This window comes from Zonotrichia leucophrys, chromosome 9 (genome assembly GCF_028769735.1).
Source record: "Zonotrichia leucophrys gambelii isolate GWCS_2022_RI chromosome 9, RI_Zleu_2.0, whole genome shotgun sequence".
Taxonomy (NCBI): domain Eukaryota; kingdom Metazoa; phylum Chordata; class Aves; order Passeriformes; family Passerellidae; genus Zonotrichia; species Zonotrichia leucophrys.
In genome coordinates this window covers 21,856,591-21,870,566 of record NC_088179.1, presented here as the reverse complement: position 1 = coordinate 21,870,566, position 13,976 = coordinate 21,856,591, and the positions used below count along the sequence as shown (strand labels likewise).

The 13,976-nt window shown below is 42.9% G+C and overlaps 1 protein-coding gene across 1 annotated transcript in view; it reads left to right on the top strand.

Annotated features, from left to right (window-relative positions):
* Positions 1-13,083, top strand: part of LOC135451497 (multiple epidermal growth factor-like domains protein 6) — a 192,084-nt gene extending 179,001 nt beyond the window's left edge. Inside the window, exons 30-37 of the mRNA XM_064720764.1 lie at positions 30-158; positions 1,091-1,216; positions 1,625-1,753; positions 3,903-4,031; positions 4,347-4,475; positions 5,193-5,318; positions 7,787-7,915; positions 8,308-13,083. Coding sequence (XP_064576834.1) covers positions 30-158; positions 1,091-1,216; positions 1,625-1,753; positions 3,903-4,031; positions 4,347-4,475; positions 5,193-5,318; positions 7,787-7,915; positions 8,308-8,387 — 977 coding nt within the window. The 3' untranslated portion in view covers positions 8,388-13,083. The remainder of the gene's footprint in view (positions 1-29; positions 159-1,090; positions 1,217-1,624; positions 1,754-3,902; positions 4,032-4,346; positions 4,476-5,192; positions 5,319-7,786; positions 7,916-8,307) is intronic.
* The last annotated feature ends 893 nt before the right edge of the window (positions 13,084-13,976 follow it).

Below are 13,976 nucleotides of genomic sequence, written 5' to 3'. Positions count from 1 at the left end.
ATTACTGGCTATTTTTTCTTTTAAAACAGGGTGTCCAGAAGGTACTTATGGTTCAAACTGCCAAAATCCCTGTAAATGCATGAACGGAGGCCGCTGTGACCCCGCGTCAGGAGCTTGTGACTGCGCTCCCGGTTTCATTGGAGCCAACTGCAGCAAAAGTAAGCCAACATTCGTGTTCTGCTCCTGTCAAAACACAGCAAAGAGAATCATTTGCATAAGAGCTTGTCTGAAGAAAAACAGACAGATCCCAGCTACCTCTTCCTTGAATTGTAAATCAGGATTCCAGCTTTGTAAAAAAATCTCTTGCAAAATATTTTCCCTCACTCCTGCATGCATAGAAGCAAGGACACTTACCCCAGGATTACAACCTGCTAGCCCAAGTTTATTTCTAGAGCCAGCTCAGCATGAATTGCTCAAGTTCCTTCTTCCTGTCCAAAATTTCGAGGTTGAGAAATTATCTCAATATTTTGCTTCACGCTATGGTGCCATTCGTTTCAATAAATGGGAAAAAAATCAAGTTTTGTCATGGCAAAACTGGTAAAGACTCCATGGCAACCCTACTGTTACTTCTGTGTTTCACAGCTAAATGCTGTGGCTGAATTTCTGTGCTGCTTCCAAAGCTCTGGTCTCTGTGAAGTTCTCTTCAGCTTATTCATAGAGAGGCAATGTTTGAATGTTTGGCTGCCCATAGCTTTGCTCTTCATTGCTGGGCAGCATCAGTATTAAGGAAGGAAAGATGTTTTAAGCTGGAAAAATGAGCAGTTGATATTTCAGTAATTCACTCTTCAGATAGGAAAGACAGTAAATATTCCATGTGAAATTGTGCATTATATTTATAATCACAAGTTTATTAAATAATGATTATAATCACAAGTTATTTATAATCATGGATTATATTTATGATCACAAGTAGTCTCAGAAGGTAAAGCAGTCATGTGTTTGGATGGGTTCTGGCTTCATGGTTGATGCTTTGGAGTGCAGTAGGGGGAATGAAAACAAAGCCAGCTCTTCCCCAAAGATTGCAGCTATGTTGAAAATGAAAACTGCCATTGGATCCTGTGGGTGTTTAACAAATCCTGTGTTCCCTCAGCCTGCCCTGAGAGCTGGTATGGGAAGGACTGTGCCCAGCCCTGTGCCTGTGGCAAAGGCCAGTGTGACCCACGGACTGGCGAGTGCTCCTGTGCCCCCGGCCACACAGGACCTGCCTGTCAGCAAGGTAACAGAGCAGCACCAGGTCACCTCCCAGGGGTGACACATCAAAGTACCCAGCAAATAAACCCAGTGCCAGACATTGTTCACAGCCAGGGCCTTTGCTGATAAGGCTGCAGTTTGGGGCGCGCAGCCTCTGTCCCTCCTCGCTCCATCACCCAGCCTAATCCTGCCCACACCTCCCTGCCACCCTCTGGGGCACTGGGCTCTCCAGGAAGCTGAGGGGCTGTGTCAGGACAGAGTGTTTGGGTGAAACTAATAATAATCATGTAGTAGTGTCCCACCACCGTAGCGAAACCCCAGTCACTTGGGATACATGTGGGGAACATGTGTTTGTATTTATTCCCAGTCACCTTCATCCTTTCCTTGGGGTGCTAATTTTTGGGTTTTTTCAAACTTTGTTAATTCTCTGTAGTGTGTCCCCAGGGACAGTATGGCCCCAACTGCCATGGGACGTGTACCTGTCAGAACGGTGGCATCTGTGACCACGTGGATGGCAACTGCACCTGCGGGCTCGGCTGGACAGGAAGATCCTGTGAGGAAGGTGATTTCCTGCTTCCATGGCAGTGGATTTGTACACTCAAGCTGGGATTTGCAGTGTCCCCAGACACACACAGACAAGGACAGGTTCAGAACTGCCCCTAGTTAGAGCTTCAGGTCTTTTTTCAAAGACAGTTTCCTCCTGAGCCCTGCTCATTAATTCCCCTGCACACTCCTTATTTCTTCTTCACTCTGTTATTTCTTCTCCAGTCCAACTTTTGTGTTCTTTTGTCTATAGGAATGTTGGGTTTTGTCTTCTTCCATTTAATCCTCAGAGCAGAGGAAGCCTGTGTCTTTCACCTCACTGGTTGTGTTCTCTTTCATTTGACTCTGGACTGGAGTTGAGCTTCCCATGTGTTGACTTCCCAGATGTTCTGACAACATCTGTCCAAATCAATTGAGATTGTCCTGCTCTCTCACCCTTATTCTCCATGACGCCTGTCCCTTGTGCAAGACAAAGCACACTAACAGAATAAGCTCATATTCTACTCCAGAATGTCCCCTGTCAGCCCTGTCTTCCCACAACTGTCCTGTCCATCTCCCTGAAACCATTCTGCATTTCTGTGCTCCTATTTTTCTCTGTAGGTAAGAGATATCTGTTATGGACTTGAATGTTCAGGAAACAAGTTTACCGGTATGAAATGCAAGTAAATTGTTGTAAGTACACATTCAAGACAAATGTCATCATTAAATCATAACTGCCATGGTTCAAGCTCTTCAACACCTTCCCAGATTCTCATTTACAGCACTTCTGTCCCTGACACCTCAAATATTCACCTCAAACTCCATATCTATCTATACCAAGAACTGGTTGTTACAGGGGAGTGTCCCTATATAAAAGTGTCATCTAGAAATGACACTTTTTAGCAGCACTCTGAGATGCAGCTGTTCCACTCTGCATCTGAGGAGACTCAGAGCCCTGCTGTGCATCTGTGTGCAGAGGAGGAGCAGGGAGGACAGGAAAGATGCAGCTGCTCACAGTGTGAGTGCTCTGAGGATTCAGTGGGCAGTGAATGCTCTCTGGGCACAGGCTCTAAGACATTTGCAGTTAACCAATATCTGGGTGACCTAGCAAAGGCCACCTTTTTTGCCTGTTCCTGGAGATCTCTGTAGTCACCCATAGGCTGAGCTGGGGCTGCCAAGGCTCAGCAGAGTGCTGCAGGTAGCCCCACATGGAGAAGTGGATTATGGGTGTATCTCATAGATAAAACATCTCTAGAGTGGAGCACAGGAGGCAGACATGCACACACTGCATAAGGAACTGTGTGTTGTATCACTAGAGAGAGCTTCACTATTTATCTTTTGACAGTGGGAGTGAAATTATTGGAAAATTGAGTCTTGATCTCCACAGCAGTGTGGGTTTGAGTGTGTTGTGACTGGAAATCAAAGACAGCTAATCAGGCATCCTTTTAATAGAGCTTAGATATGATGTTCCTGGAAGATCCTGTCTGGCATTTGCAGGGTTCTCAATCTGATTATTTGGACGGCCACGCTCGTTTAAGTTCGTCTGCCCAGATTCAAATTATCCCAGCAGTGGGAAGTTAACTTATTCAGAGATGATGCTGAGGTTAATTATATTGGCACAGTCCCTTCTGCATGACTTGGCTTTCAGTAATTTGAGACGTGTTTAGTTCTGTAAAAGCAGATAGCTCATTATACATGGACAGACTGTTGCTATGTGTGAAAAAGATCCTCCTGGTTTTATTAGGAATTTGAATAGTGTGAACTCCAATGATAACACAGAGGAGGAAAAGCTTCATGTTTTCTTTCACACTTTTTAAGTGCCTAAAAGAAAATATTGCTGTAGATAAAGAAAGAAAAAAGAAAACCTAATTTATGCTATTCACTACAAGGCTTTACAGCACATGGTGTGGGTTCAGCATCGAGTCTGTGAAGAGAGAAATTGAAAAAGGCAGACTGTTAAAAGTGAGGAAATTGCTGTTCAAACATCTATATAACATAAAAGATTTCTCACCAAAGTATGTAAATGCATCATAGTTGTGCAGAAATCCTGTGTCTTCATAACAAATATTCATTGGTCTGCAAATTACTCTCTGGGTATCATCTCTTGGCAATGCAGTCTGTCACATATGAGCTTTTCTGGGTGAGGGCAGTGATTTTTGTTTGTTTTTCTGTCCATGTCCTGCCAGCAGAGTGCCTCCCAGGAAAGTATGGGGCTGGCTGCTCCCTGGACTGCCTGTGCCAGCACAATGGCACCTGTGACAGGTTCACAGGGTGCTGCAGCTGCCCCGAGGGCTTCTACGGACATTCCTGTGAGCACAGTAAGTGGAGGCACTCGGGGCAATTGGTAATAATTGGTAATAATTGGTAATTGTCACAGGTTTGGGGCTTCAGAGGAGTTAAGAAACACCTCACTGGTTCAGTTAAAATTTTAGCATGTCCCAAATCATCCACCTCCTTCCAGATCTTGCATGTCTCTGATGCTGGGTGGTACAAGTTTAAAAGCTCACGGCATTATAAGATATAAGGATAAATACAATTTTTTGTTGGCTGCCAGGGAATGTCACAGAGAATACAGAGGATTTTAATGGTGTGTATTATTTTCTCCATGAACCTTCTTCATTTTAATTTTTCAGGGTGCCCCCTTGGATTTTATGGGCTGGGCTGTCTTCAGGCCTGTGCCTGTAAAAATGGAGCAAGCTGTGATGCAGTGACAGGACAGTGCCTTTGTCCTTTGGGCTATCATGGTGTCCACTGTGAAAAAGGTACTGGTACACCTCTGATAGGAAAGAAAAAAGAAAAAGGAAAAAAAAAAAAGAAAAAAACCCCAAACAAAACAAAACCAAAAAAAACCACCAAAAAAACCCCAAAAGCAGAACTCATTGTAAAAAACATCATGTAATTACTGAAATATTTGTTGAGAGCCACTTCTTCCATATTTTGAGCTTAATGAATATCCTGAAACACTGAATTTGGGACAGATTTCCTGTTCTACAGCTGGGTGTTCCCATTCCCTTATAAATTAACTACTCTGGTTCCAATTAATACAGTGAAAGTCCTGGTCTCCGTGATGTCTTGCAGCAATGAGTTCCACATGCCATTTATTAAAAATAAGTCCCTTTTACTGATTCTAAATTTGCTTCTAAAACTCCAAATAAGATTATTAAATAGGTGCATGTCAAACCTGTTGAGTGTTACGGAGGGGTCTTCTAGAGAGTTGTAATTAAAAATAAAAATAAGTGCCAGCTACATTTCTGGGACAGATTTACAGATACCTTTGAGAAGCTAGATTAGACAACCCCAACAGAAGGAGAGCTCATATAAATAACGTGCCCATTCCACTATGTTTGATTTCTTCATTAAACTTGGCATTTACACTGATTTCTTTTATGAGCTTTCCCCTGAGACATCCTGGGAAAACTCTGGGTTTGTTGTACATTTTGCCACTCAAACATGCATCTAAAGTGTTCTCTTGCTGTCAGGCTGTGCCAGGGGCTGGTTTGGTGAGGGGTGCCAGCATCAGTGTGACTGTGGAGATGCTCCTTGTGACCCAGAGACTGGGAAGTGCCTTTGCCCGCCTGGGAAGACTGGAGACAAGTGTGACATTGGTAAGGGCAATATTTTTAAGGGCTGGACTGTGTATTGTTAAACCACTCTGACCTGTTGGCTTCTGAATAACTGTGAAAGGACATTTGCTGGTGTTGAAGAACACATTGTTTGTAGAAAATTGCTCTTTGTGGTTATCAACACCTTTATCAGCAGGCTTGTACCTCTTGATTTAATCAATATTTAAATTGATATACTGATAGGAAAACTGTTCATGGGTCAGCTGTAAAATGTCATTTGCCTGGAGTTTTGGAGAACACAGGAAGAATAGACCAAGAAGTTTTGCAAATGTAGTGGGGAAGACTCCAGAGGGTGCAGTTGGCCACCAAGAGCTCCAGTTGCTGTGTGCTTTGTCGCACTGACACTTGTGACCCTTTTCAGACCAATGCAGAAGTATGTCCAGATCTGGATTTGCTTCTCCTGGAATCCCCACTGATGAGGGTGTGGAGCTGCAACAGCCCAGGGACTTTTAACCCAAATGTAATTCCCTGCTTTGCAGCACAGGCTGTGTGCTGGCCCACAGGAGCAGAATTGTTCTGTAACAAGGATATAAAAATAGGTGAGAAATTTTTCCTGCAGGTAAAACCAGCCCCAGTGCTGTGCCCTGGTGGGGTTGGGTGCAGGGCTGAGAGGCAGCAGTGGCAGATCCTGAGCCAGTCTCTGGTCACAGCTGTGGCTCTGATCAGAGCTCAGGGCCAGGTTGGACAGGGCTTGAAGCAACCTGGTCTGCTGAAAAGTGTCCCAAGCCTGTGGTTGGAACCAGGGGAGTTTAAAGGTTCCTTCTAACCCAAGCTGTTCTGGGATTCTGTGATTGTGATGGAGCAGTTTTAGGGTAATCACTGGAGTAAAAGGAATTGCAGTGGTTTAACTGAGTGTCAGAATTTGATCCCAATGCTGTGACAAACAACATGAAAGGAGTGAACATCCATGTGCTGCTGTGGAGCTTCACCAGGAGCCAAAATCCTCCTGAGCCCCTGGAGCAGAGGGGGAAAATTATTTCTCCTTTTGTTCTAGGATGGGGCAGAAATAGATTTAAGCAAGCTGTTATAAATACAAATTGCTGTGAGCTTAAGCATTAGTGCAACTTGCAAAACTAAAATGGAAAATGATTTGTTTCCCTCTGAGCAGTGTCCTGTGGTCAGGAAATGAATCTCTCAGTCTGCAGCACTGCTCCAGTGGGAACATGAGCCACCCTCAGTGCCCGCACAGCCCTGGGTGTCCCTGGGCCTTTGCAGTAAAACTTTAGGCAGAAGTGGAACGCAAGGGGGAAGTTCAGCACCAAAAATGGGAATTGAGGTTTTCTTCCTCACAAACTCTGCGAGTCATTTTTATTTTTCTTAAATCAATGAGGGTAGCCCCCGTCCATGAAAAGCTGTTATGGGGTAGGTTTTATTTGCATTTTTATTTTCAATTAGGCTCAGTTCATCTGTGATATAACTGTGAGCAGCTGTGACTGTGCAGCAGCCATAAAGATAAAAGGCCTGATTTTAATTTGAACTCTGGTAAAGCACCCATTAAACAGGCAAAATGTTAATTAAAAAAAAAAAAAAGAGAGAGAGAATATAACAGACTTTTATGGGCGTTCTTTTTCTGTGGTAAATTAACATTGCAGACTTTCAAACAGATGTCTTAAATACACATTGTTATTAACATGAAAATGTGGTATTACATAAATTAAAATCAGGTCCAGAGGTGTTTGGGGAGACCTTTTCTCATAACATTTCCTAATTGAAAAGGCCAAGCTCGGAGCGCACGGGGTGAGTTCTCCCACGTGCTGGGGCTGCAGGGCTCAGCAGAGCTTTATTTACCTGAGGGTGCTCGTGGGAGAAGGCAAATTCCCTGCTTACAGGGTTTTCAGAGAGGTGAGGGAGAGAGGGGCATTGTTTTCTGTGTGTTTCACACCCTGCCTTGCGACCCTGCTGCTCACTTTCCTTTCCTGCCTGTCCTCTGGTGCTTAAAAAATATCAGTGAGGATTTACCAGCCTAGGTATGAAATGTATTTGCATTTGGAAGTGAGGTTTTTTTTTGTGTGGGTTTAATTTGCCAGGATGCAGCAGAATTGTGCAAGAAATGAGTATCTATAAAATGGATTAATTCTCAGTGTCACCTTCTGTGAGGGAAAGCACGTACTGACAGCCCAGCCACGCAGGAGGGACAGGGGCAGGAGATAGATAGTGTGGATCCAGGATGCTGACACCAACTTTCCTGAGCAGATCCCAAGATGTTCTCTGTTGGGCTGTCAACCCCTGTTTTTACACCAGCCATGATTTCCATTCTGGGAACTCTTGGGGACAGCTGGGCTGCAGCTTGGGCAGAGCGTGTGGCAGACGAAACTCGACGACTGCCGCGCTTTCCCGAATGTCGTGTTTGAATGTGAACAGATGTGGGTGTCTGAGCAGCTTCCTGATCCCACAGCGGGGGGAGGCTGCCAGGAGTGTTCCCCGTGCCCCAAACCCTCCTGTCCTTGCAGGGTGCAGGGCAGACAGGTACGGCCCCGGCTGCTCCTTGCGGTGCCAGTGTGCCGGCAGATCCCGCTGCCATCCCCACAACGGGAGCTGCGCCTGCCCCGGCTCCTGGAGGGGCCCAACCTGCACTGAAGGTAACCAGCCTGGGTACAGCCTTCCCTCGGGGGTAAAACACCTCTGGCCCCTGCTGGTGGTCTGTTTGGATGGGAGGGTCAACAAATTGGATTGTTTGGATAATTTCTCTTCTTAATGAAATAGAGTGCGGAGGGAAAGTTTCCTCTCAGTTGTGGAGTAATCACAATTCCTCCTTTAGTTTAGGAAAAACTTTGGGAACCTTCTGATTTGGAGGTGTTTTATAGTTTTGCCTGCTCTCTGCCTCTGTGAGGAGGCTGCTGTAACTCCCTCCTCTACCTTCTCTTCAAGGCTGCCATTGATTGAATTACTTAAGTGTAAATTGTATAATCTATATAATATTTCAGTATTAGGTTATATGGACCTGAAACCATGTTTCTACTTAATTCTCTAGGTGGCCCTCCAAAGCTTCCTTTTTATGAAGAACAAGCTCAAGAAAGAGGGAGTATTTTTCCAAGAGCTCTACAACAGTAACATTTGGACTAATAAATGAACTGTTTTATATGCACAGACGGTATTTGAATTTGGATATGAAAACAGTTATTCAATTCAGCTTGAATTGTACTGAAGTATTCACACTTCTTATGGAAGACTACAGAGGCCATTTAGTAGCTGGATCCTTTTAAAGAGTTGAATCTGTTTCATGTGTTCATTCCTAGCCTCTTGCCCCTCCATTAATCTACTCTGGACATTCTTTCTGGTATTAATATAATTCATTTCTTGAAAGCCTGGACATGTTTTTAATCAGAGCAGCTCCAGAGAGTATCAGGATAAGCAGCATGTAACACATCACCATGGAATGAGCCACACTCCCTATCAGGGACTTTCTAAACCCACTTGACAACCAGCACCAAGTTTGAAGAGTATTCCACAGATTATTTCTCTACAGATTCATTGCAAAATCACATTGCACAGAAACTAGAGGGATTTATCAAGTTAATTCCTCTTTGAATAACGTGGTGTGTTCTAGAGAAGCACGCAGTCTAATTTTGAACTTTTGGCTGAAGAAGAATCTGCTACAATCCGACAAGAGTCCTCAACACGCTGTTAATTTATTTAAGAGCATCTTCTGCATTTCTGGTGTGGTTTGACTGATTGGAAGGTCTCTGCCTGAATCTGCCTTCCAAAGAGCGTGGTGTCATCTGCCAGACTCTCCTGGCACCCTGTGTTCTCACATCTTGCCAGATGAATTTCTCAGTGGGTTGTCAAGCCAAACTGTGCAGCACTTCTCATCAAACAGTATCTGCTAATGCAGAAAAGGTTTTATCTTGAGTGGAGAAAGCAGATAGTAAGCAAGGAGAGATGCTTAAAGATACTGTCTCTGGGGTTTGTGCTTTTATTGAGCAATTTGTTTTCTATCAAGTCATCTCACAACAGTCCTGATCCCATTCAACAGCTGCTGGTGGCCACCTCATAGAGCAGACACATTTTGGTGCTATTTTGTCTGTTTAGACAGGTTTTCCTTTGATATTGAACTATTTCATTATAAAGAAATGTATGTTCTGTATTTTAATATTCTGTTAACCAGACTAAAATATTTCAGAGTGCCTCTTTATACCTCTTTTTAGGTTAGGAGTTACAAAATCTGTGTAGTAACCACTTGATTCTGACTGTATCAGAAGTGCACTTAAGAAGGAGCATCAGGACCATGGTAGGCACAGAGTATGGGCAGTTCCAGCTCTTGTGCTGACACTCCATTTCCCACCAGAGCAAACTGCAGCTCTGCAAGAGCACGGTTTTGTTTTGCAAGAGACAAAATTACAATAATTGATGGAACCTTGGAATTTTTGAAGAAGTTGTGGTTGGGTAAGTGATGAGTTGGTGAAGCAGGATCCAGGAGGTTGGATGGGAAGGTGAGGTAACAATTTTCCCCCATGGTTCACCAAGGTCTTAAACAAATCTGCAGTCAATGACTGTCCAGGCCAAAGCAAGTGGCGCTTGCTCCCCTGGGAGTTTATTTCAAATTGTGATCTATGGGAGGCAATACAGTTTTAGGAGGTGTTTTCCAACCTTCATGGAAGTCTTATTGTTGTTATTCATCACTTTGTAGGTATTGAAAGTAAAGGTATTTGTGAATGTGTCAAAATTAATTAACTAACTGTGCTTTCAGCCAGAAAATCACTGGGGCTGATGCTGATCTCTTTTAATTTCTTCTGTAGAGCTCAATGAATGTCACTAGAAAGTTAATTCAATGTAAGTGTGGCAGAATTATGGTCCCAGAAGTGTGTGACTCTCAGCAAGGCAGTGATATTTCAAATGTTCTTTTGGAGGTGTGATGGCCTGGGTCTGATCCTACAATTGTGTGAATTTGGGGCAGTTTCACTGAACAGGAACCTGTAAGGTAAATCTCCTGTGAGACAATGAGATATAATCTTAGCAACTGCTGGAGAAGAGCAATTCAAGTTGAGCAGTTGGCATATTTTGGTCTTAGCCCTGTATTTACTGCAGAGCCAAACTACAGCAGCAGTGCAAGTGTCACACTGTACTTAAGATATTTTGTAGAATGATTGAGTGAGTAAAGCTGTAGAAAACCTCTGAAGGTCTGAGCTTCCCTTTAAAGCCTGATCAACTTCAGAGTCAAATGGGTCAGAATTTCATCATTCAAGTCAAATTTCAGAGATTCATCTCACCCAGTTTTGAATATCTCCAAGAATGGAGATCCCACCACCTCTTTGAACCTGTCCTAGTGGAGATTTCATTTTCTTCCTTTTTTTTTTTTTTTTTCCCCCTCTGGTTTCTAATCAGAATTTCTTCAGTTTCATCTTTGTTCCACTGGTTCTCATCCTTTCAGAGTGGATCTCTGAGGAGCCTTTGGCTTCCTCTCCCCACAGCCCCCATGGGGTAGTTGGCTACAGCCTTGGTCTTCTCTTCTGAGGACAGCCCATCCCCTGGCCACATTCCAGACATTCCAGTTCCTTCCAGCTGCCCAGAGGCTGGTGTGGTTACTCAGCACATAAACCCCTTTACACTGCTGTCAGACAGCAGAGTGTATCAAATGTACTGTTTTTCTCTTATTTCTGTAGATTGATGTGTGATTCGAGCAGCTAATCAAAGGGCAAACCTTTCTCAAGCCATATTATTTACACCCATGTATTCTTGTTTACATTTTCCACAGTACCTTGATAATAGAATTGTAAATATGTAGTATAAGGAAATAAAAGATTTTTGTATTACGTGTTTTTAAAGGATGTCACTGTTTTAGGTACATGATGAAACACATATTTTAAATGACTGATACTGAGTCTTTGCCAATGAATTAAGGGCCCAGGTAGATCTGCTTTGGGAAGTATTTCAGCAAACTTTTTTTAAATCAAAAAATGCCAATTCATACAAACCACTCCATATACAATAGACTTTTTTATTCAAAATGCTTCTTAGCTTCTTTATGTTATTACCTTTGGAAAGGAAGTTCACTTCAGTGCCATCAAACAGACCATTCTGATTTGTGGCTCTGCATGACTTTTGTTCCAAAACAAAGCACAGTCATATACAGGTAAAAATCAGAATTAAAGATTTCAAAAATGTTAAAAGAGAAATTTTGATTAAGATAGTTGGAGTATCTTATCTTGGTTCTTATTTTTTTCATAAGGCAGAGAAAATGTTTACAGGATTTTGTTTTCTAGAAGAGCCACAACTTCACATTATTAACTACTAATTAAGGAAGTTTATTTGCTTCTGATATTACTGTTCTGATTCTGCTCCTTACTACAGTTTAACAGATTTACCTAATTCTTTGCCTACAAAATAGTCTTTATTAGACAGGATGGAATTTTTTAATGGAAAACTGACTAAATCAGCTTTTCCAGGGATTAATTTTGTGGCAAGTGAGTGTAGTTGCTACTAAATTAACACAACTCTGCTTATTTGCTTCATCAGATTCCAGTGAAGGAGTGTCAGGCTGATGCAGTCCTGAGCACAGCACTGGGGCTTGTTGAAAATGGAAGTGAAGAACTCAGTGAGAATGGGGTTTATAGTTGGATTGATGTCCATCTTGGTGGAGGCTGGCTCTGTGTTCCCCAGGAGGCTGAAGTTAATTACACTTCCTTGCAGAGAGAGCTCTGTGTATTCCTCTGCAGCGCACTTGCACGTGCAGATAACTCCTTTCAGAAGGACATTGGAATTATTTCAGCCATGCAGCTCCTGTGCCAAGCCCCCCTCTCTTACCTTGTGAGCTCCAGATAACTCCAGCAGGAGAGGGAAGGAGCTGAGTGTAACTCAGTGGGCCCAGCAGAACCTCGCTCCCTGTGAATTCATGAAACCAGAACAGCATGTTTTAAGTTAGACTTCACTAACACTATCCTCATAGGAAAACAATCAGAATTTAAAAAATTCCCCGCTTCCCCTGCCAAAAATTATTATTCTACTTTTATCCTTTTTATGTTGAAGAACCATAGCTATTAAAGTTTGCCCAGATTCCTTGCCAACCATATTATTTTGATTGGCTGCAGGTTTCTGTTTGTGTAAGTAATAACCAGCACAGTGTCAGGAGTTGCCAACGGGACAAACATGGAAATAATACCTTCATGTCCTTCCCAGAAGAGGCAAAGACACATTTGGGAGCCATCGTGGCTTCAGTGTGCAGATCAAACGGTGACTCTGTTAGAATTCAGCTTCTTATCAGAGCAAAGTACAGCTCAGGAACAATCTTTGAGAGTGCTGGTGGACCAAGAAGCCTCCATCCTCCCATTCTTGTGTTAATACTTTTATATTTAGGCTAGAAACCTCCTCAGCCCCCAGTTTTTGAAGGACTTTCCTTCAGGTTGACCTGAGTAGCTCTTTGCATGGGCTGCAACTGTGCCCAGCAATCCTTTGGCAAGGTCACAGCTTTAAGTTCTGACACTGTGTAAAGCAATTTCCAGCAGTAAACACCAAATCTCAGCCTTGTAGAGCATGAGTTGTTGGGTTTGTTCTTTTTATTGCTTTTAATAAGCACTTGCATAGCAATATTATGTCTCTGTGAATTTGTAATCCCTCTTCAAGAAATGTGTGGGATGTATCTCGGGTTTGTACTGTACTTTCTGTTGTAGACGTGTTGTAGTGAAAGGATGCTGATTTTTTTTTTATATAAACATGTCATTAAAACGTGGTCTTGATTTTCCCTCATTTCTAGTTGTGAAGCAACAGGCTTATGCTGTAGATGAGATTTTATTCTACCGAACTAATTGACATTCAGGGCAAACAGGCTGAAATCACACCTGCTTTTGGTAGTTTGTGTAGAATAAATAATGGCCTGTGCCCAAATGGGTTTGTATATGATCCCTGACCAGGGCAGCCTGGCCAGTGACTGAGCCTGACAAATGGAGCTTTCTGGCACTCCAGAGTATTAGAAATATTCAAAACACAGCATAAATCTTGCTGGGAGAGGATGGTTGTGAAGTGTAACATTTTGGGAAGACTTGGGCACGGAGCGCTTTGAAGGCGTTTGAAACCACACACCTGCAGCCTCCCATCAGCCTGCTTGGGCACTTCCCAGAGCCCAGCTCTGCCAGCAAATGGCCTGGTTCACCTTCAGGGTATTGTCTTCTCACATTGGCAGGGGCTGAAGGAACATGTGTGCCTGCTTAATGCCAAATAATGCAGTAAGAGTGTGCCGGTTAATTGGAAGTAGCAGGCTAAATTGAATTCAAAATGTGTAACAAAGGGGGGACGGTAGATCAAGCTGTCAGAGAAAAAGTGGGCAGCTCTGGCTTGCTGCTTTCTGGGAGAGCAGGCTTGGATTCCTTTTGAAATTTCAGGGCAAACATTTTGAATCGAGCTGTGTAATGCTGCAGGGTTCTGTCTGGCGTGATTTACTTCACTCTTCCTGCAGTTTTCAACAAGGAACAGAATAATTAAGTTCATTTGGTTTGTCATCTTTTTGACATATGTTCTAAAAATAATTCTATAATCCTTGCAACTTATCCAGTAATTTCTTTATTAGAAGCCATATTCTTACTATTCTAAGAAGCTGTTGATGTTACCCTTTAATATCAACATATCATGTTGATTTTAACCTCTCAGATTGCTGTTAAAAGCTGATCAAAAACTAGGCATGGAATATTAAACCAGAATATTCTCAACCTC